Genomic DNA, 24,076 nt, shown 5'->3' on the forward strand with positions numbered 1-24,076 from the left:
TTCCAATGCAATTCCTGTAATAAATAGTTTTACAGGACAGCCATAGGGCCCTATTATTTAGGCTTTTAAAACTTAAAAATATGCAAGATTGATTTGGCTTTGAATTCATTTTCATGTGTTAAAGTAGCTAGCCAAAGTTTGGATGTTCCTTTTAAATCTACCATATATTTCACTGTCACGATTAAGAGAGAAAACCATTTGGGCAAATAAAAGTTACTTCAGTCATGGAAATATAAAGAGGTTAGCTTTTAATTATCCTGAGTAGAGAGGATATCGACAATAAAATTTATTTGTTTGGATGCTAGCCTGTTTTTTGTTGTTGTTGCCATCATTAATCAGTTTTAATAAGCTTTGAACATAACAGTTAATTCCCAATCATGTATTATACTAACAAGTGGGAAAACTTTCCTTTTATAAAAGGCTCTGGAGGATTGGTGAGGGTCTAAAACTTGAGTACTAGCTCTTAGATTGACATAATATTGTAATTCAACTATGTCTTCAAAATAAACCGAAAACCTGTTTAGCAATGACTCGGCTTTGTGCTTAAATCCTGCAGTTATACACATTCAAGTTTCGTCATTAGATATATACATGTTTATACATTGTTATTAGTATTTAATTTGCATACTTCTACTTGTGGCATAGTTAGGATACTTTATCGTCTTCCTTTTCTGTGCTTCTTTCTTAGAGCTGCTATTTCAGTGTCCTCTAATCATCTAGGGCTTTCACCGGACCTTCTGGCTCTGTGGTCCTCTGCCATTAACGCCCTTACCCATACCTACATTCCTCTTTTGTGCCCACTTCTCATTTTTCTCAAGTTTGCAGATAATAACAATCCTTAGGTTGGAGGGAGAAGTTTATTGCCTGACTGTTCTCATTTTTAATCATTAGAACCATGCTGTGAGGTGGAGCAGAAAAATTGAGATACACAAAAATTAAATAATTGGCCCAAGAAAAATTAACTAAATATGAAGTGGCAGAGCCTGAATTCTAACCCATGCGTTTATTATGAACATACCACTATTATCTGTTGTCTCTGTGAATAAAATTTTCATTTTTATAGATTTCAGTAAGATTTTAGGAACAGTGGTTAATATATAACTCAACACAAAATATGAATGCTTTAATGGGCTAAGCACCCCTAACCCAACGCCCATGATATATGCCACTTCAAATCAATCACCTGTTAACCAAATGAAATTTTATTTGGTAGAATGTTAGAGAAATTTTTTTTTTTAATTGGGGAATTGGGGGGATGGGAACAGCGCTGGGGAATTGAGGGAAGGGGAACAGACAAGTTGCTGTCGTTTTGTTCCTCAGTCTAGTTGTGGAGGACGTTGCTTCACTGGCCCAAGTTGGCACCATCATTGCACTCCTCCCGGGCGAGGCAGATCAGTCGCCGGCTTCTGGATGGCCGCTCACTGCGGCTGTTGGCCGCTCATGCTGGCTGCTGGCTATATATGGTAGCCCGTGGCAACCCATTGCCACAGGGGCTGCAGCCCATGCCATCACCGGCGACTCATGGCAGCCCATCTCCAGGTCGAGCTGCTGTCCAGCCTCTTAGCTGTGGAGGGCAGTGTCACTGGCCCTCATATGTGGGATCCGAACTGGGGCCCTCTGGCGTCCCAAGCCAGCCCTTAACCATCGCGCCACTCGGCTGGCCCCGTTAGAGAAATTTTTGATCAGTGGATCTTTCTGAGAGTCCTGTGCCTATGTAGGGCTATATTGCCCTTGCTGATAACTAAATCCTATGGTGATATGATAGTGGGTTGAATTTGGTGGTTTCTGTGTGGGGAGGAGGGGTACCCGCATGCCTTCCTGCCTCCTTTTCTACATATATATATATAATTCACCTCTTGCATTCTCTCACATTGCCCAACTTCCAGAGCACTCAATCTTAAGATATAGTTTTCAAATCTCATAACTCATTTAAATCCACACACAACTTTTAGTAATTTCAAGGTACATAGAGGAAGTTTTTTTTTGTAGAAATTGATTGTTAAAACTGTACACCTGATGAACTTGTTAAGAAAAAATCAAAGTAGCTGCTACTTTTTCCATTTTTGAATTGATCAGGGTAAAAAAAATGAAAAGGAAACTAGAATATTAATTCTCAACAAATTGTTGAATATAACCTTTTAGGAAGTACTTTGAAGCTAAGAGCTGGAATGAAGACCCATTTCACGTGTTAACTTTTTTTTTTTTTTTTACAGATTTTATTGGGAAATTGGGGGAGGGGAACAGTGTTAGGGAATAGGGAAAGGGGACCAGCCAAGTTGTTCTTCAGTCTTCATTGTGGAGGGTGCCAGTTGCCATCTGGCTGCCCGTCGGCAGCTCGTGGCCTCTAAGCTCAAAGTGCTGTGTTCAATCCTAGTTGTGTGTGGGCGTAGCCACCAGCCCATGTGGGAGTCGAACCAGCAGCCTTGTTGTTAAGAGCACATGCTCTATCCACTGAGCCATCCAGGCGGCAGCTCAGTTCAAGGTGCCAAGTTCAGTCTTAGTTGAAGGTGGGCATAGCCATCGAACATGCAATCTTGTTGTTATACCAGCTGAGCCATCCTGCCACCTTTTGGCAGCTCAGCGACAGCTCAGGCGCAGCGTCACTGGCCCATGTGGGAATCGAACCAGTGGCCCTGTTGCTCAGAGCTCACGCTCTTAAGCCAGCTCTTACCAACTGAGCCACTTGGCCGGCCCCACATGTTAACATTTTTAAATGCATCTATTTATATATACTTCATATGTAGATATACCTGCTAATATTATAGTGTACATCTATTAAAGTGTATTTGTTCTTTTGTGTATCTATTATAAAATAACAATTGAGATGAGGTTAGTGTTATAATAATATGTTAACATTTTATATAAGATTCCGAGCCTTTCTTCCGAGTTGGTTATCTAAAACCCTAACAGTAGGTTATTTACTTGTGTAGGTAGGGCACTTAGGGTTGCATAGGTTATAATATTCGATTTCCATGTTGGTTATACATACAGAGTAGCTTTTCTTTTCAAGTTATCTTTTAAAATTTTTAATTATGCTTTGTTTTGGGGTGGAAATTAAAGGGAGCAGGTTTTTATTCAAATGTGAAAGAATTTGTATGTAATTATATTTTTCCACCTGTGACATAGTCTGTCTTCCATCTCTGGAAGTCTTTGAGATAAAAGACTACCTTTAAGGGAGTCCTTGATGTAGTGTATATCAACCAAGGGAATATGGAAGATCTTAAAGCATACTGCTTTTAAATATATGGTCTTTAGAATAGAAAAGAAAGTATTACCATTTTTGGCTAACATAAATAACTCTTTTTTCATTTTGATTTGGGAAATTTAAACATATTTGAGAATAAGAATTTAGAGCTGTTTTATAAGTTATCCAGATCAGGTTTTTTATTTCACAACCTTTTATCTCCAACCACCGATTTGTTCTTGAATAAATTAAGCTCTATTGCCTGCACACCCCATGATGAATAAAACACATTCTTTGTGCTAAAGGACTTTACAGGCTAGTGGGAGAGAGAAGACCAGATCAGAAACAACCATAATACAGAACAGCATGTAACATATTAGCATGTGGGTCGTATAATTGAAATGTTAAAGTGCTGTTGGAAGAAATCTTTTTGAGCTCTGAGGATCAGGGAGAACTTTCTGAATGATGACAGTCAAATTGTATCTTTAAAAAGGGTGATTCCACAAAGAGGTACTACTGATGAATTCATCCAGATTCACTTAGAAAGGTCTGTAGATAACAATGGAAAGTTTAGCAAGTTATAAAAAGAATGGCAATGGAGGGTAGAAAGGGTTTTATCCTTATGTGGAAGTTACCCAGATAGATGAATATAGCATGGCTGTGACTTGGAAAAGGCAGTAGGATGAGATGACATGGACTTCAGATAAGGTTAGATGCAAATAGAGTGATAGCTCACATTGGAAGTAAGCTATGGAATCAAAGGTCAGCCTACACTTGACTTGAATTCCATAAGACTTGAGTAGAAATCGTGAGGAGTGTGAGATTTTATAAGTGGAAGGAGGAAAAGGGATTCATTTTCTTTAAAGAGGATGTCAAATTTCAGATGAAGAGAGGAAGTAAGGAGTAGGAGACAATGAGAGATTTAATTTTGGAGTAACAAAGGAGAAATCTGGTGATTTCACAGGGTACAATGTATACAGTAGGAGAGACAGGTTGTTAAAGAAGGCAAATGAGGAGAGAATTGGGGAAATACGTGAAAGTTTAAAGAACAAAGCCAACCCAGTAGAACGGAAGTCTTTGAAATGCATAAGAGAATCGGACAGAATGATAGTTGAATGCTTTTTCTGTCTTGAAAGTACCTAGTAAAACCAACTGAATGCCACATCACTGCTGTGTCTAAAATGACTTTCTAGAAATCTTTCCATGGTGTCTTAAAATGCCCAATACAGATGTTTACCTCAGCCTTATGTAGTTACAGCAGATCATTTGTTTCTTCTGTTGCTGGGATTCTTTCTGGGGTTTTCCAAAAAATAATCATTTGTTTATATAGTGCTTTTATAGTTCCAAAAATTTTTACGTTGAAGAATTTATGATTTTATATGTTAGACACACACACACACACACACACACACACACAGTATTGAATTTCATTTAAGTTTAATTTCAGTGCTTAGAGAAAAATCTGAAGAGCCTTGTGATGGGTGTATTAATGTTCTCCTTTCACCAGATGATGAAAGCAGTGTCTAGGTTTATTAAATGACTTGCCCAAGAACACCCTTATCTTTTAAGTTTTATATTTTCCTTCGGTTCAGAAAAGCTTCTCTCTGGTAAAGCAGTTGAGTAAAGAGATGATGATGATGATGATGAACTCATTGTGGGTACTTAGAAAGTTGCTAAGTATCTAAAAATACAGGCTGTGGGAGGGTAAATGAATTGCTGCTGTTTTGCACACGTTTTGGGGTTCCCTCGAACCTTCTGCTGTGCTTGATAATATCATACTGCAAGGCCGTGAATAATTCACAAACTGGATATTCCCTGTTAAAATAATTGAGTATTATCTCCTCTATATGATTTAGTACCTACGCTCGGTGGATTTGATTTAAGGTAAATTGATTTAAATTCCAATTCAAATCAGTAGTCAAGAAAATACCATTTAATCATTTTTCCCACAAAAGCACATTTTAAAATTTAACCTTAATAAATATTCTCTTACACTCAGATTTTATTTTTCTAGAAGGACCCTCTGTAGATTGAAATGCAATGCCTTATTTAAAGTTTTTTTCACATTAGTTTTGCATCTGTGTCAGAAACCAAATGATTTGGTTGTTTTACGTACATCAGCCAATTAAAACAGATATTGCTGAAGTTATCCCTTGCTCAATTGATTATTGATGGATGTTTGAGAGCTGTTTAGCCTGCATTACCTGTATTTTACTCAGCAGTTTATTTTGTTTGACTTTAAAATGTTTTTATTTGTGCCTTTTTCAAATACACAATTTTAAAATAAAATGAGAATGCATATTTTTCAAGGAGATACTTCAAATACAAACAAGCATTATGGGAGGAATCTAGCCAGTATCTAGCTCAGAAGCTAGATCAGTATGAGAAATTTTAGATATCGGTTTAGGCAGCAGAGTCGCTGTTTTTTTCCTTTAGGAATTTTTTTGATTAGGATTACCAACCAGTAGATCCGGAACATACTGTAAAGCTTCAGATTGGAAGCTGCCCCTACTATTGCCGCTCTGCCTTTTCCCAGAATTCCTGAACTGGAACATGGAGTCCACTATCAGAGGGTACAGCCCATCCTCACCAAGGGGCTACAATATCAGCTCTAAATTAAATCACAATTGATTCTTTTTGCAGAGGATACTTTTCTTGGCATTTCTCCAAATAATCTGTACAGAGACGAGCTTCTCTGAAGAGTTTGTGGTTCATTCACAAAACGATTTGTAAAGATTTCATGATCCCTTTGTCTCAGATCCAGGGTCAGCAAACTTTTCTGTAAAGGGCTCGATGGGAAACATGACGTTGTGGCCAAGAAGCAAAATTGAGAGTATAATATAGATACTTGAATGCAAGAGAGAAAACGAATAGGCATAAACTTCTATTGACAAAATCCAATACAGAATAATAATGAAATGCAGTTTTAAAAATACAAACCTACTAGTGGGAAGAAGAGAATTGAGGAGGTTACAACAATTAGCTTTAATTTATGTTTAGATAGTGTTTCCTGCCATCAAGTTGATTGCAAGTGTTCATCTGTGAAAACGATGCTTAGCTCACAGGTTGTATAAAAACAAATGGGAGGCCAGGCTGAGCCCATGGGCCACAGTTTGCCGCCTCCTGTGTTAGATCATAAGTTACCACTAGTCTGTATTGAACAAAAATCAATGCTCCATTTGTTATCCTTTTGAACATAAAGCATTCACAGAGAAATTGGTCACTTTTAAGTATAATTAAAATTTTCTGTTTGTTTTGGTAGAGAAGCATTGTAGTGAATGTCTAGTCTTTTGAGAATTTGTTGAGTTTTTAAATAAGTAAAAATTATAAGGCATCTTAGTGGAGGCAAAATTAGGTCTATGATATATAACTTCAAGGACACAGAAAATAGCGTAGCTTTAAGCATGATGTATTCTGTGTATTACATGAAATAGGAAATTAATAAGTGCCTTTTTATATTAAAATTTTATATGCAGCCCACCCCACTTAAAATTTCTTCTTCGATTTATACCGGGAAAGGCAAATTACAAAGCAAAGCCTGTCTTAAAATGGCTAATATTTTAGCAGTTGTGAGAAGGATGATGATTTCTGTTCCTTTAACAAAGGTTTTAAAATGAACTGTACGTTATTTATGCAGTTGCATAGTTAACATGCGACCCCACAATCTACTCACAACTGATTTTTGTTGTTGTTTTGTTGCTTTTGTGAAAGATATATTCATTCCCCAGTGATGAAACTTTGTGTGTACCATATGGCAGCCTTGTTTCTAATGTGAACTATACACAGCATGCGATTAACCGCCCTCCAGTTTGAACCTTGTATCTGCCGCGGTATTCACTAAAGCGTCTGTCTGATGGTGTGGTGTGTTAGGACTAGAATATCTTGTGTTTCTTGGTTTGTTTTAATTTCATGTTTTCACACAGGCTTGGTCTGTATCCCTTTATTTTTGTGTCCTTCCTTTCTATGTCCTCCCCACCTCTCTGCTTCACCTTTCTTAGCAAAGATGAGGATTTCTACCTTCAACATACATTGTTGGTCTTGTCTTCTGTTTTTGTTAGGAGGGACAGCAGTGTGATAAAAGAGGAAATCAAAGCCTTTCTTGCCAATCGGAGGATTTCCCAAGCAGTTGTTGCACAGGTAACAGGTAAGAGCTGAAGAGCCTTTATTCTGGAATCATGTCTCGTCTCTGCCTTCCAGTGCAGATGTTGGGTTATTGCTTGCATTTCTGCATTGCAGTGCAGATCTGTCAACTGAGGCATAATAATGTATGCCTGTGATTTAAAACCCATTGTCTCTGATATCATGGAACTTCTCCAGTGATTTTTTTTTTAACTTGTGCTAGTAAATTTTAATAGCATTTGTAAAAAGCACAAAATCCCCTATTTTATGACTAAAAAAGTGTTCTCTGGGTTTTCTTGTAATTGTGACAGAGCTTATGACACATGCACATCCAACTGCTATCTACATTTCATATATTTAAAAGCTTTGCAGTCCTCCAAATCTAATTCTCAGTTTTACCAATTAAAATATGATTCATGGGAGCAAAGGAAGTTCTGTTTTTTTAACCACTTTTCTGTATGTGAAAGCTTTCCTCGGACCATTACTGAGAAGATAAGAGTTACCATTGTCTTCTCTTTGTTCTTTATATCCCATCCCATTACCCACCCTGCTGCAGCCCCATCCCCAGTATGTGGTGTATATGTGTCATTCTCTATTCAGATTGCATTTTTTATGACGTTCTTAAATTTTGGGGTAGCATGTCTTCTCTTTATTGGTATGTAGCCTTCCTTTCTTGGATATCAATGATTTGTAAAACCAACTGTGCGTTAGGCATTAGAGGAACCTGAAACTCTTTCAACTACACTGTGTATTTGATACATCATTGTATATTGTGCATTGATACATGTGAAAATTAATTTGGCCCTCCCCCTTTTGTTAGGTTTACGGCTCCTAAACAAAACTTGCACAAAAGATTTTCGTTCCAGAGAATTTATGACCAGACCTGGGACTGTCTCTCAAGAGATCAGCCCCTAAGTCTTGGTGGGTAAGGAATTTATAGCTGAAGCTGGATACAGAAGCAAAAAAAGCAGTTAGTGTGTAAAAAGGAAAAAATGGTTAGTTTATCTTATTTTAGCAAACTATAAAACACAGTTAGGTTATTATTTTTAACGAGCTAATACATAACTTGCTTATCTTCTTGACGGGCTAGAAAACATGACTTGTTTATTTTTTCCTAACAAGCTACCCAATTTATCTTTTCCCTAACAAGTAAACTATAAAGCATACCTAGCTTATCTTTTTCTATTTTCTTGATAAGATACTTTGCTAATTTTTGCTGAAGCAGAAGTTTCTTTTATTCCTCTGGGCGGGGGCCCTAGCCTAGGGTCTGGGCCTGGGTCCCTACATTCTATTTCAGTTTTCTATACTTGTATACAAAACCACCTCCAAAGCTTTGCGGCTTAAAACAATACTTTGTATTTCTCATGGTGGGCTGACTTCTGCAGGTCTTGCTTGGGGTCACTCATGTGGCTGAATTCAGGTGATGGATAGACTGGCCTGGAAGGTCCCAGTACTGACCGATGGCTGGGGCACCACAGTTCCCCTCCCTGTGGCCTCTTTCAGAGCCTTCCTTGAAGCCCCAGATGAGGTCCCACCCATCTCCTGTTTTAATGGCCCTTTGTATCTCTCCTTTGTTGTACTTAATTATAATTGCAATGTAATGCTTATCAGGTAATTATTTGTAAAATGCCCGTCCTCTCACTCTCATGCAGGCTCCAAGGACAGGAATTATGATTGCTGTGTTCAGAATGGCATTCTCAGTGCTTAGCATGGTGTGTCCGTGTGTCAGGACTACAGTGCACAGCCACACAATGAAGCATTAAATGCACGAGAGACGGGAAATGCAGATCCTGGGTCACTTACTTCATGGCCATGTGGCTTGACTATCAGGCTTCCATCCGTAAAGCAGGAAATGCGGTAACTTTCTCTCCTGGTTGCTCAGAAGATGAAAGCAGAGGACACGCATATGTGCTGAGCACATGCTGTTTGTGAGAAGCATGTGGGCAGCCAGTGGGCCCAGGGTTAACTATGGAAGTCCTATAAAGGAGCATGAGGACTATTGTTTCAAAGAAAGGAGCTAGGTAGGAGGTTGGATTTCAAGCATGCTGTATCACGTCTTCAGGGCACCAGATATCACGTCTTCAAGGCCACACGTTGGGGTGCCAGAGATCACGTCCTGTGTGACAAGGGCTGGGAGGCTCTAGGAGGGGCGGCAACGGGCTAAGAAATCACAAGAGTCAAAAGTAGAGTTTCGGGACACGGAGTAGAGTGCGGGAANATCTTCTTGACTGGCTATAAAACATGACTTGTTTATTTTTTCCTAACAAGCTACCCAATTTATCTTTTCCCTAACAAGTAAGCTATAAAGCATACCTAGCTTATCTTTTTCTAGTCTCTTGACAAGATACTTTGCTAATTTTTGCTGAAGCAGAAGTTTCTTTCATTCCTCTGGGCGGGGGCCCTAGCCTAGGGTCTGGGCCTGGGTCCCTACACTTTTTCTTTCTTTTTTTTTTTGCCCCTAGCAGCTGTGCGACTTTGGCCTTTTTAGCCTCTGTGCCTCAATTTCTTACCTCTACGATGAAATAACTGGATCTGATCTTCAACAGTACTTTCCACTATTTTTGTTCTCTAGACATTGCTACATATTGAAGACAATTTACCTAAAAGGTTGTTATTGACCATTAATTTGATTAAATATGAAACTTGAGATTTCAGAAGTCTTAAATTTTATCCCAAGAATTGAAGGTCAGCCCCTGTGTGTGTGTGTGTGTGTGTGTGTGTGTGTGTGTGTGTGTGTAATATATTACACTAGTAATATATTTTTATAAATGGTACCTCTGTTCATGGTAAAAGCCTTTAATTAAAGCGATATCCCTTTGTATAGAAATATTAAACAGAAGGACAGTGTGTGAATTTAATTTTTGTAATCTTCAGGTGTTTTCCAGTAGGATATTTAAATTGTTACCTTTATTTTCAAGGACTGAGGTATGATGATAAGGGCACAGTAAGGGCAAGTTAACTGGGTTTTACAAAAACCTGTTGATGTGCATTATGAAAAGATGGAGTGTTATCTTTCTGCATCCTCCCAAGATTAGAAGCAGTAGTATCTTCTGGTTTGTCAACCTGAAAAGAATAACAACATTTTAGTGTGATGGAACAGTTTATTTTGTCCAGGTGAAAATATTTCTGAGTATCTTGAATACCCTGAATCTTGAGTCATCTTGGATTTTTAAAATAGTAGCTTTTGAAACTGATCCAACGTTGATGCAAATTATAATACCTTTAAAAGGAATTTCTTAAGCATATCTAAAAGCATTAGATATACCATAATGGATTAAACATAGTACATCAAATATTGCCTTTTTGGAAAGGGAAACTGAAAGATGTTTTAGCATCTTGCTACTCAAAATGTAGTCCATGGAACAGCAGTATTGGGAGCTTGTTAGAGGTGTAAATACCCAGAGCACCACCCTAAACCTAGTGAATCAGAATCTACATTTTAACCAGATCCCCAGGTGCTTTGGGTTGGAGAAAGTACTGTTCTAGGAGACTGGTAAGCTTTCCTGACAGTGGCTTCATTGGTTGGCGTTGCTGAACATCGCCCCACTCAGTAATAGCCATCCTGGTGCCGTCTCCTGTATTTGAAAGCAAGAGATGAAAATATTTTTATACATTTATCATCTGTTATATCACATGGACCTTTCTTTTGCTACTGTAATTATAGGATTTGGTGCTGTTAAAAACTTCTATTTCAGCCTCACCCCCAATTTATTTATTTATTTATTCATTCATTCATTCATTCATTCATTCATTCATTTCAGGTGAAGCCTGACCCTAACTTATTCTTACTCCTCTTCATTCCTAGTCTGAAAGCTTGTGTCATTTTCCCTTGATTAGATACCTTTCATGGTTCTCCATTGCCTGAAAAATGAAACACCTTATAATTTTACTCCAGCTTTCTTTTTATTGTCATCGTTTGTTCAGTATATGCCCTTGCTGAATTAAACTACTCACATTTCCCAGAATTCTGCTTCCTTGGATGCTTACAAATCGGTTGTGCCTAGAATGCCTTTCACCTCACCTCAGCCTGTCAATTCCTGTTTATCAAGATTACTGGTTATTGGGCCAGCTGAGTGGCTCAGTTGGTTAAGAGCTCGCTCAAGAGTCCGAGCTCTGAGCAACAGCAGTTCGATGCCTGGCCCGAGCTGAGCTGCCGCTGAGCTGCCAACAGGCGGCAGGATGGTTCAGCTAAAAAAAAAAAAGATTACCAGTTATTATCCTCATTCTGCCTCCTTTGATCAGTTTGGCCCATGTGGACACACACCTCTCTCTCTCTCTCTCTCAATAATTTGATTTAGTTCACCACACTGAGGTACTAAACCTCATTTCAGTTATGCACTTTAGAGTAATGTTCTTTTTAGCAGTGATCTTTCTTACACATCCCCAAAGAGCCTATCATTGTACATGTTCTCTGAAGATTTCATGTTTGCCTAGCTGCCTTGCGGTGCTGCCTTGTAGGATAAGCAAGTATCGATGAAGCTAACACAGCCATACATGTGAAAATTTTCCAGTATAATTTTGTCCAGGGACGTGTCCTGTCCAGAAAAAATTATTTATTTGCTCAACAAATGCTGTATGAATTTCTGCCCTTAAGGAACAAACTCACCATTTAAAAAAAAAATTTTTTTTTTTACCTATTTCAATTCAGTTATTTACATAGGCTTGAGAATGAGGATCGTTTGTAACTAGATTGGTTTATTGTCCCATCGGTCAACTTACTGAATTCATGTATTTCGCATTCATTATTGTGTAACATTTTCATCCAGCCTGTCCAGTCATCAAGCTAAACTCGGGCAGGGCTTTTCATTCCAGAAAAGCGATTGAATTTGTGAGAGCCAGTAGAAAGCCTGCCCTTGGTAGTAGCCCTACCTGGGATGGAGTCTGAGTCAGGCAGCCTTCTAGGCATCCAAGGCTCACTCACTAGGTACCTGATCAGCACTAGGCACATTTTTCTGTCTTTAAATAAATCAGTCAAGAGTATCTTAGAAGGATTTCTGCCTGATAAAAATCTACCCCAAAATACAGTTTAGGATGTGGTGCTCTGGAATCTCTAGCCTGTAATGAAGTCTCTTAAAGGCAGTTAAGTTCAGCTCTATCTAATGTAATGAAATAATGAAATAAATCAACTCTGAGATAAAAAGGAGAATAAGCGGTGCATAACAAAAGAAAATGCTAAATAAAAAAGTATAGTGAGGTGCAAAATTATAACACATGTGCTTGTTCCAGAAACAAATACAGAGGCTGCTTTTTATAGATTCAGAGGATTTCTATAATAAGATAAACAAGAAGTTCATGGGTGGGGTCTGTATAAATAATATCCTACTGATAGGAAAAATGACAGTATAAACAGGATATAATAGCAGTGCCTGCTGAATTTCCCAGCATGTTATTTGTAGCTTCTTTCACAGAGTCACAGCTGCTCTCACCGAGGGTGGCTTTTTACCTCTGGAAGAGGCCGTTGAGCTGGAGTCTGAAATTTCACTAACTGCTGGGGGAGTGGGGGGGGAGGGGAGGAGCAAAGCCTCTGTTTTAGCAATCAACATGTTTTGTTTTGTTTTTTAATTCAGAGTACTTTTGGATAATGAATAGATTTACATTGTTAAGCATTCTAAAGATAAAAAGGATTCGTGTCCTCTTAAAAATAAATAAGTGGAAAAAGAACAAAAATCTCTGAATTTTAAGAAATTGATCACAATTTTGTTTTCTTGAGTGACAGTAGTATAATGGACAAGCAGCCACTAAACTTCAGAGTACCAAAGTTCCAGTCTTTCTCTCATTAAATAATAGCCTTGTGACCCTGGGCAAATCCATAGATTGTCTGTACCTCAGTTTCCTTATTTATAAGATGAGGGACTTTGACCAAATATTTTCTAAGTATCTTTCTGGTTGTCAAGTTCTATTCTGTTTTTAAACAGTTGCATACATTTAACAAATGTGCATCTTACCTGTATTTAGTGACTCATCCCCAAAATATAAGAATTTGTGTAAACAGACGCTGTGAACCAGTTTTAGAAATGTTCTAACTGTATTCAGACCACGTCCCTTTTTACGTTTATCTTTAAAATGAAGGATCAAAACACTGCGTATTCAATTTAATTGTAATAATTCCTTTACAAAGGTGGGTATATATTGATCCTCTCCCTAATCAGACAACTTCAGACCAGATATTAAAAACCACCCAAAGTGTCAATATACCCTTTTGAAAAATAGAATTCATTTTTTAGAACAGTTTTAGGTTCACAGCCAAAGTGAGTGGGAAGTACAGTTTCCATATCCCCCCTGCCGCCACACATGCAGTCTCCCCTGTTCAGCATGTGGCACCAGCGTGAACCCACACTGACACATTATCACCGGAAGTTCATAATTTACATTAGGTATAAATGGTTTTGTACATTCCAAAGGGTTTTGAAAAATGTATAATGACAAGTATCCACCATCATAGAATCATAAGATGATACTATAAGATGGTATAAGATGATACTATAGTCCCACTGCCTAAAAGTCCTCTGTGTTACTCCTATTCATCCCATCCTCCCTTCTTCCCTTTTCATGACCCATGGCAACCACCGACCTACTTACTGTCTCCATAGTTTTGCCTTTTCCAGAATGTTATCATAACAGTATGTAGCCTTTTCGGGTTGACTTCTTTTTATAGATTCAGAGGATTTCTATAGTAAAATAAACAAGAAGTTCATTCACTTACTAATATGCATTTAAGGTTTCTTAATACCTTTTCATGGCTTGATAGCTCATGGCTTTTTAGTGCTGAATAATGTTCCATTGTCTGGATGGATCACAGTTTACTCATCCATTCGCCTACTGAAGGTCATCTTAGTTGCTTCCGAGTTTGGGCAATTACGGATGAAGTTATTATAAACAAGTAGAACTTATATATCCACATTCGAAAAGAAATGCTGGTAGGGCATGAATCACAGATGATGGAATTGTTCTCTGACAGTACAACCAAATATAATTATACTGTTTTAACAAGATTTTATCAATTCCTACCTAGTGAATTTTAGTAGTTTTATGTAGATCTCCAATTTGAAGGCTATTATCTGTCACAAAATGGGCAGATTTCTACATGTGAGTTGTAACTTTTTTCTCCAAACTGGAAGGGTTTAGAGTTTTTGTTTCTGTTAGAAGACTTTTCAAATCTTTGAATGGACTTCAATTACCAAGAATATAAATGTTTTTGCAGAGTGCATTTTAGGATTTTCTCTTGTCTTGCAGCCTCTCTAGAATACGAACAGATGATGTCCTGTGGTTCAAACAATTCTTTTTATTTCATTTTTTACTAACTTCAGCAAATTCTTGGCAAACTATTTTCTTGTAAACATAACACATAAGGTTACTTTTTTTTCCCACAGGAAAAACATCCAGCCTCTATATCCAAATACCCATATTTTCTCACTTTGGTGATGGCTAAGTGAGAATAATTTCAGAAGATTACTAACAGCTTTTTGTTGTTAGAAAAACAGTTTTCTACTTGAAATTCATTGTCCTACCAGGGCTTTCAGCATCTCAAATGCAATGTGAAGGGCTGTACATTTTTAGCATAAAAGTTATGAAGGTTGGTTTTCAAGTATAAAACAAGGTGTCTCTTCCACTTTTATTTAAAGTACATACTATACTTAAAATTTTTTAATTCTACCATAAGCTTTGACAAAAGTGACTTTTAAAGGTGAGGCAACAGATGTGGTTTTTTCCCCCCTTCAGTAAATTTCATTTCCCTTCACGCCCCCTGCAATAATTGTTTCCAAAGATTGCGGAGAAAGTCTGTACTGAAGGTTTAAGATTACTTCCACAGTTTTATGAAATATTTCTTACCTAACATAAGCGAATTTTTCTTATATTAAAAACAAATGAGCCGGGATAAATGACAGAAAGAAGAAGTAATAGCCTAGTAAGAAAATCAGAAGGTTTCTGTTTGATAAAATAGAAAACCTAAAGTTCAGCTGTAGTCCGTGTGAATAACTTCCCGCAGAAGAAGGCTCTTATGGGGATAAATACCACTTTTTGTAAACTATAGATATGATCTTTTATACATTAAGGAGCTAATCCTGTTAACTCTTGACATTTACTCACGGGTAGATCTTAAATCAAAGGATTTGACATCAGTTGCTACAAATAATTTGTTCTGTCAGGAAAATGTACTAGAGTTAGTAATGTGTAGTTACTAGCTTTAGTTAAGTAAGGAGCTTGAACTAACCAAACTAACCAAGCTTGAGGACCATGATATCTGAGAGGCCTATAAAATTTTGAAACAGTCATTCAAATTCTTTGGCCTTTAAGAAAGCTTTTAATATCAGCATGTGTTAACTTCAGCTAAATTTGACTGTATCATTTGTTCCTCACAGAAGAATCTTGAGTATGCAGGGGAATGTTTTTTTCTTTATTTTTAATCACCTCTATTGAGATAAAATTTGCGTAAGAGTTCTCTGAGCTGTACTAAATATATTTAATGGTATAACCATTAACCAAAATCAAGATATAGAACATTTTCAGTATTTCAAGAAGTTCTCTCATGCATCTTTTCAGTCAGATACCTCTCTCCACTGCAAGTCTCTGGCATTCTGTCAGCATAGTTTTGCATTTTCTAGAATGTCTTGTGATTGGAATCATATATATATCATTTTTGTGCCTAACTTTTTTCACTTAGCATGATACCTTTGAGATTCATAGTGTTGTTACATGTATCAGTAATTCCTAACTGAAATGCTGAATATTAGTCCATTGAATGGATATAACAAGATTTGTTTATATATTAATCAGTTGATAGACATTTGAATTATTTCCAGATTTTAGTCAGCTATTATGAATTAAGCTCCTATAACATTTGTCTACAACTTTTGTGTGGACATAATTTTTTCATTTCTCATACCTAGGAGTGGGGTTATGGGGTTATTGGTAAGTATACATTTAACATTTTAAGAAACTACCAAACTGTTTTCCAAAGTGGCTACACCATTTTGCATTCCTGCGAGCAATATATGAGATTCCCAGTTGCTCTGCATTCTCTTCAGCACTTGGTATTGGTGCTTCTCTTTAAGTTTAGCCATGTGAGTGCATATATAATGGCATCTCACTCTAGTTATATTTTGCAATTTTCTAATGACTATTTTGAATATCTTTTCTGATGCTCATTTGCTATTCATATATCTTAGATGAAATGTCTGTCAAACCTTTTGCTCATTTTTTTTTAATCAGGTTGTTTGCCTTATTATTGATTATAAGAGTTATATGTGTTTTCTAGGTATAAGTCCTGAAATAGGTGGATATACAGATATCCTAGCTTGAGGCTTTCATTTTCATTTTCTTAATATTATTTTTCAAAGAGCAAATGTTTTTAATTTTGATGAAATTATATTTATCATTTTTTTCCTTTATGGCTCATGTTTTTTGTTTTGTGTCCTAAGAAAATTTGCCTAAGTGAAATCTCAAAGATTTTATGTTTTCTTTTAGAGGTTTTATAGTTTCAGCTTATACATATAGGTCTATGAACCATTTGAAGTTATTTTTTTGTATGTTAGGTAAGGATTAGGATGTATTTTTCTTTCCATATGGATGTGTAACTATTGGAGCATCATTTGTTGAAATTGTCAACAGTGGTCAAGAGACTAATCTTTTTCCATTCAATTACATTGGCACCTTTGTCAAAAATCAACCGAATATGTATGTGTAGATCTATTTCTGGGCTCCCTATTGTGTTCCATTAGTCTTATGTCTATCCTTATACCAATACAAACTGGAAATTATTGTTGACTTACAGTAAGTCTTGAAATCAGAAAATGTAATTCCTCCCAATTTTGTTTTTCTTTTTGTAGATTACTGTCTATATTCTAAGTCTTTTGCATTAAGATACACATTTAAAAATCAGCTTTTCATTTTTTACAGAAAAGCATATTTGTACTGAGATTGTGATTGGGATTGTGTTGAATATAGATCAATCTAGCATTAGGAATTGACATCTTAATCATATTAAGTGTTCCCATCTACAAAGATGGTATGTCTCTCTATTTGTTTAAGTCTTTCTGTTCTCTCAACTGTGTTAATACTTTTCAATATGTAGATCTTGTACATATTTTCTTAAATTTATCTCTAAATATTTTATATTTTCTGTACTATTTATATTGGTCCTATCTTTAATTTCACTTTCCAGTTGTTTGTTTCTTGTGTCATAGAATAATTGATTTTGGTATATTGACCATCTTCTCTGTAACCTTGCTAATAAATTCATTTTATTTGCTCTAAGAGCTTTTTAGGGATAAAGTCTTAGGATTTTCTACATGGATAATCATGTTATCTGTTAATAGAGAAAATTCTACTTCCTTTTCAATAAGTATGTCTTTTATTTCTTTTTCTTGCCTTATTGCACTTACTAAGGACCACTGATGATGAATATGATGAGAGAATCCATCCTTGCCTTTTTCCCAGTCCTAGGGAGTAAGCATTCAATCTTTCACCATTAAGTATGATCTTATCTGCAGGCTTTTATAGATGCCCTTTATCAAGATGCCCTTCAAGGGAAGTTCGCTTCTATTTCTAGTTTCTGAGAATTTTGATCATGAATGGATGTTGTACTTTGTCAAATGTTTTTTCTTTTTTAATCTTGTTAATATGGTGAATTATATTGATTGATTTTCAAATGTTAAACAAGCCTTGCATTCTGGGAAAAACTCAACTGAATCATGATGTATTACCCTTTTTATATAATTTGATTCAATTTGCTGGTATTCTATTAAGAATTGTTGCATCTGTGTTCATGAGGGGTATTATTCTATGTTTGTTTTGTTTTTTTCTATTCTTGTAATGTCCTTGTCTAGTTTTGTTATGATGATGTGGCCTCATAAGACAAGTTGGAAAGTGTTCCCAAACTCGTATTTCTAGAAGAATTGGTGTAGAATTGGTATTTTTCTTCCTTAAATATCTTCATTTTTGAGACTGTGCTTTTTAAATTATAGTAAAGATCTTACACTTGGTTGTGACTTACTACCTAGATCTAGTCCTGTAGGCCTTGTACCCTATACTGAAGTCAACAGAATGAAGTTCAGAGTAGTAGGAATTATTGGGTCCTTAATACTTCAAAGGTTGCCTGCACTTTTCTACATGATTTTACCCTTGGCAGAAATATTTTTCTCTTGCCAGTTGCCTAAAATAGTAGGGTTACAAACCCCAAACCAAGTTGAATTTGCTTTAGATATAGTAGTAGCTCTTTCCCTGTGCCCTAGTATACCTGAGTAAAGAACACAGTGTTTACTCGCATAAGCTATGAGACTTTGCTTCCTGTAGTAGTTATAGAAATATTGAGTGACTTATCTCTATACCTGTTCCCAAGCAAATCCATGGACATCTTGGTTGTGAACACCTTCATCTTAATGCACATGTCCAGTATCACATTGCCTCAGTTGTCATTGCTCTTGCTGAGAAACACAGGGAAAGGTTTTTAGAAACATTCTTAATGGGATCTTTATTTAATGTTTTGAGACATTTTAAGAACTATAATATGTTATTTTCATAAAAGTGGATTTTTTCACCTTTGTTTTAAACATAAAGATTGTTTGTTGTGTCCAACCAAGCACTTCCTTTGCTAAATATTTTTTGCAGGATATTTCTTACCAGTTTGTCTTGACTTTCTTTTCTTTTCTTTTCTTTTTTTAGGACATAAAGAGTGTTTTTTAAATGTTTGAGTGCCATGTGTTAAAATAATTATTATCACGCATCATAATATTTAGTATGAACAATATCTCTTAAACCATTCTTGTCCATACTTTTTTTCAGTCATCAGCTCCGCTTTATCATTGTGCTAAAAATAGATACCTACCAGGACAGCAGATAGTCCTCTAAATGAGGTAGATGACCAGTGCCTCTGCTTTTTACTACTGTACACCTTGCTAGCTGACCCTCTCTTTTTGTAGGGTTTTTATTTTTAGCTATAATTTATTTTAATACTTACCAAGTACTAGATGCTATGGTAACTGTTTTATATATTTGAGAGCCAGGTGTTAACTTCTTTAGTTATAGATGAGAAAACTGAGGCTAGAGGACATTCAGTCATTTGCCCATAGACACATACATAGCTGAGTGCTGTTTGTCTTGCTACAAAGCCAGTGTTTTGGACATAGCATTTCAGTATACAGAGCCAGTATAGTGCAGTGGCGAAGACCATGACTTTGAGGGTTCAAAATGTATTTCTGTCACTTACTAGTTATATAACTTTGGGCAAGTCACTAAATGTCATAAGCCTCAGTTTCCTGTTTTGGAAAATGAGAATAATAATAACCACTTAACAGGATTCTTGAGTAGACTAAATGAGTTAGTTATGTAAAGTTTCTGGCACATAGTAAATGCCATAGAAGTTTTTTTATTATTATCATTATTAACCATTATACTGCTTAATGTTTGGCCAGATATCATTTCCCCTTCATCTCTCTCCAAACATTTTTTCTGAAGCTAAGCTTCCTGAGACTAAATGTGTTAACCATAATGTTTCTTACCTTGGACCACTTAATAATGAACCTTTAAAAATATATAGCACCCCATATTCATAGCAGCATATTTACAGTAGCCAAGGTATGGAAATAACCCAAGTGTCCATTGATGTATGAATAATGGAATATTATTCAGCCATAAAAAAGGAAATCTTGCCATTTGCAACAACTTGGACAGAGCTTGAGGACATTGTGCTAAGTGAAATAAGTCAGAGAAAGAGAAATACTCTGTGATAACATTTATATGCAGAGTCTAAAAAAACAACAACCAGAACCTCATAAATATGGAGAACAGATTGGTGGTTGCAAGAAGTGGGGGATGAGGGAGTGGGCAAAATGGGAGAAGATGGCCAAAGGTACAGACATCCAGTTATAAGATAAATAAGTCCTGGGGACATAATGTACAGCATGATGACTCTAATTAATAGTGGATTATATGTTGAAGGATGCTTAAGAGAGTAGATCTTAAAAGTTCCCATCACACACAAAAAATTTCTAACTATGTATGGGGAAGGACATTAACAAACTTACTGTGGTAATCATGTCACAATATATACATATATCAAATCATTATGTTGTATACCTAAAACTAACACAGTAAAACAAGTTCAAGGTAGATCAGTGGATTTTACTGTAAGTATGAAAGAGTTTAGTGAATTGAGTTTTAGATTGCAGATTCTAATGTTTAAGAATACATCATTTAATAAAACTGACTTTTAGTATGAGAAAAGAAGAATATATCACTTGTCAAGTTTTAGTGTAGTATCAGAGAATATCCACAATTATTGGGGAAGCTATTAAAGTACTCCTTTCTTTTTCATCTAAAAAATACTGTGTGAATTTCATTTTGACATAAGCATACGACACTTTCTTCATCATGATTATCCTTCCACAGTTTGGCATGCACAAAATTGCCTTAAAAATTGTTGTTTAGATAATTACAATGCCTTTCCCGAGCAGAGTTAGGAAGTAGGGAGGAGAACGTCCGGCTCCCCTGTGGCAAGATCTGCCTCCACTCTCCCTGTGTTCTCTCTGCTTGCTGACCTTACCCGGATTTTGTGAGGTATCCTCATTTTATTATGCAAAAGGAAGGGGTATCACTTGTGGTGATGATTGCACAACTCTTTGAATATGTACATTGAATTGTACACTTTAAATGGGTGAGTTGTATGTGAGTTATATCTCAGTAAAGCAGTTTTAAAAAGAGAGAAGGGAGGGAATAAATAGAAAAGTTATTCTAAAACATCTTCTGAACAGAATTAGTTCTCTAAAATGGAATTTTGAAATTTTCTGTGTATTCTTATTACTGAAGTAAAAGCCTATAATTAAATGAAAAATAAAATGAAATACATGTTTATTTTTTATATTAGAAAATACATTCATTTGGTTCGAACTTCAGAAGTACACAGGAGTATAAACAGTGCTAAGCGTCTCTCTCCCATCTCTGTCTCTCAGCCATAGTCCCCTTTCTAGAAGAGACTAATATTGTCAGCTTCTGCAGAGATATTTTATGCATTTATAAGCAAATAGATATATCTACAGTTCTTTTCTCCTTTTTTTGCCAAACAGGTGGTATGCTATATACACTGTTCTGATGAAACTTTTCTAACTTGGAAATTACCCCACATCAATACATAAAGAATATTATCACCGTTGGGGGTGTGTGTGTGTGTGTGTGTGTGTGTGTGTGTGTGTGTGTGTGTGTGTGTGTGTGTGTGTGTGTGTGTGGCAGTTTTATTCTTTCATTGGTACATAACATAATGAGGCATCTTATAATCAGTGTTGTTGTAGATTTAATGAAACGTGGTATAAACACTGAAGAACATGCTGCTTGGATTGATCTCAAAATCAGTTGTAACCATCTGTCCTCTAACCATCGTTCTCCATCTTTGCCAACAATTGGTACATTGTTAGACTTCTTCAAGTTTTACCAGCCTGAAAGAAATGGCATGGTATTTAAGTGCAGTTTTTAATTTTATTTTTATTTTTTATTTTTTATTGAGGTATAATTGATATATAACATCATTAGTTTCAGGTGTACAACATGATGATTCAAAAAATATATATGTATTGCAAAATGATCACCACAGTAAGTCACCATATATAGTGACATTCTTCACCATAAATAGATATAAAAAATTATTTTTTCTTGTGATGAGGACTTTTAAGATCTATTGTCTTAGCAACTCCCATCACTGTAGTTTTAAATGAATTTCCCTGATTACTGTTTGGGTTAAACATGAGTTCATATTTATTGGCCATTTATGTTTTCTTTCTATGAATTGCCTGTTTAAGGTCTGTTGCCCATTTTTTATAGGATTGTCTTTGTGTTTCTTTTTCTATTTTTATTTGTAAAAACTTTTGACAAATAAAAATTGTGTATATTTAAGGTGTACAATGTAATATTTTGATATATTTCTACATTGTTATCACTATTTTCAAAAAGTGCACAATATCCCACCTTCTAAATACTATAATACTAAATACTATAACCAACTATTAACATTGAGCAATTCAGTAACTACTTTAAACTGCCTTTTGCCTTTATCTCATGCACAGACACTAACTAAATACTTGTTTAATAAATTAGACAAATAAAATTTATTTAGATAGAAATTTAGGTAAGATTATAGCTTGACGATAATATATTATTCTTTTAAATGTGCATGCTCTTTTGTATGTGTAACTTAGTTTTCTTTTTTAATGTTTATGTACACCCCCTTTGACCATGTAATTTATCTTCTAGGAACTTATACTATAGAAATACTTGCTTATGTCTAGAATGATGAATGTACAGGAATATTTATTAGAGCGTATTATGTGATAGCAAGAGGCTGTAAATAAGCTAAGTGTCCATCAGTAGGGGAGTACTTAGGTAAATTATGGTACATCTGTATTACAGAGCACTGTTTGTCCATAAAAAAGTAACGTAGCTCTGTATGTCTCAAGTGGAATAGGGCCTTCCACTTTAGACATATATGGTATACTATAAGGTTAGAGTAAGTAAATAAGATCATATTGTCAGATTGATAGATGTATCACTTGTACAGAACAGAGCTCATTAATAGATCTTTATATGAATATATAGGGAAATTCAGCTTAAATAAAGGAAGTACAGTTGACCCTTGAACAACATGCATTGTTAACTGCGCAGGTTCACTTATACGTGGATTATTTTTCAATAAATACTGTAAATGTGTTTTCTCTTACGATTTTCTTAACACTTTTCTCTAGTTTACTTTATTATAACAATATAGTATATAATACATATAACTTACAAAATGTGCATTAATGGACTGTTTATGTTACAGTAAGTCTTCCAGTCAACAGTAGACTATTAGTAGTTAAGTTTTTGGGGAATCAAAATTTATATGCAGATTTTCGACTGCACAGGTGTCCCAAAACCCTGCAGTGTCTGTATTTCAAATCTGTAAGGAAATGGTGTTTTTCCATTGGTTTTCTATTTGAAAATGAAGAAATAAAAGACAGATCTCAACATCACACTGGAAACGAACATCAGTTTCCATATGGAATAAAGAGATAAATATAGATTTTTTTTAAACTGGATAAAAGGTTCTATACTATTGTAGAAGAACATATTGAGTATTTTTATTATTTTGAAGTAGGAAACCTTTTCCTAAGTAACACATAAAACCCAAAAGGAAAAGTTAGATGGATTTAACTGTATAAAATCTTTAAGCATATATTCAGCAAAAGACATTGTAAACAAGATTCACACTGAAAGGTATTTGCAGTATAAAAAGCAAAGGATTGGTATCTGTGATCTATCAAAAGAGCAATTACACGTTATTATGAAAACAAATAATCCAATAGAAAAATTTGCAAAGACTGTCAGTATGTAATTTTCAGAAGATGAAATATAAGTTGCCAATAAACATACAAAAAGATTTTCCGCCTCTTGGAAAATTAAGAGCAATCAACTGCAAGTTAATACGTTTTATTTGTTTGTTTGTTTTTGCCCATTAGATCACCAAACTTGAGAAGATTGAGGCATACTGCTGGTTAAAAATAAGAATAAAATTTGTTCCACTTCTGTCCATCATAACTAAGCAGAGACAGTAAAAATAACCAAAAATAAAAGAGAAAACCTCTATCTTTAATGAAGCCGTAACCAGAACCTTAAAACACGAAGTAAATCAAATAAAAAATCTGAATCAAAACAAAAGAAAATAATGCACTGACACATGCCTCCTCCATCCTGGAGAAAGAAAGTTTCTCTGAACGTATCTTAGTTACGAATCGTTGGTCAGTGATCTTTGAT

General features: G+C 35.7%; 1 protein-coding gene across 15 annotated transcripts in view; it reads left to right on the forward strand.

The window, feature by feature from the left end:
- HMBOX1 (homeobox containing 1) overlaps positions 1 to 24,076 on the forward strand; it is a 189,035-nt gene that overhangs the window by 83,248 nt on the left and 81,711 nt on the right. For all 15 annotated transcript variants that reach the window (XR_002123222.1, XM_019636144.1, XM_019636135.1 and 12 more), the window contains one exon: positions 7,243 to 7,328. Coding sequence is in view for 14 of the 15 variants with exons in the window: in XM_019636144.1 (XP_019491689.1) it covers positions 7,243 to 7,328 (86 nt within the window). In the remaining variant the exon portion in view is untranslated. The remainder of the gene's footprint in view (positions 1 to 7,242; positions 7,329 to 24,076) is intronic.

The sequence above is a fragment of the Hipposideros armiger genome, unplaced genomic scaffold (assembly GCF_001890085.2).
Source record: "Hipposideros armiger isolate ML-2016 unplaced genomic scaffold, ASM189008v1 scaffold_27, whole genome shotgun sequence".
NCBI lineage: Eukaryota > Metazoa > Chordata > Mammalia > Chiroptera > Hipposideridae > Hipposideros > Hipposideros armiger.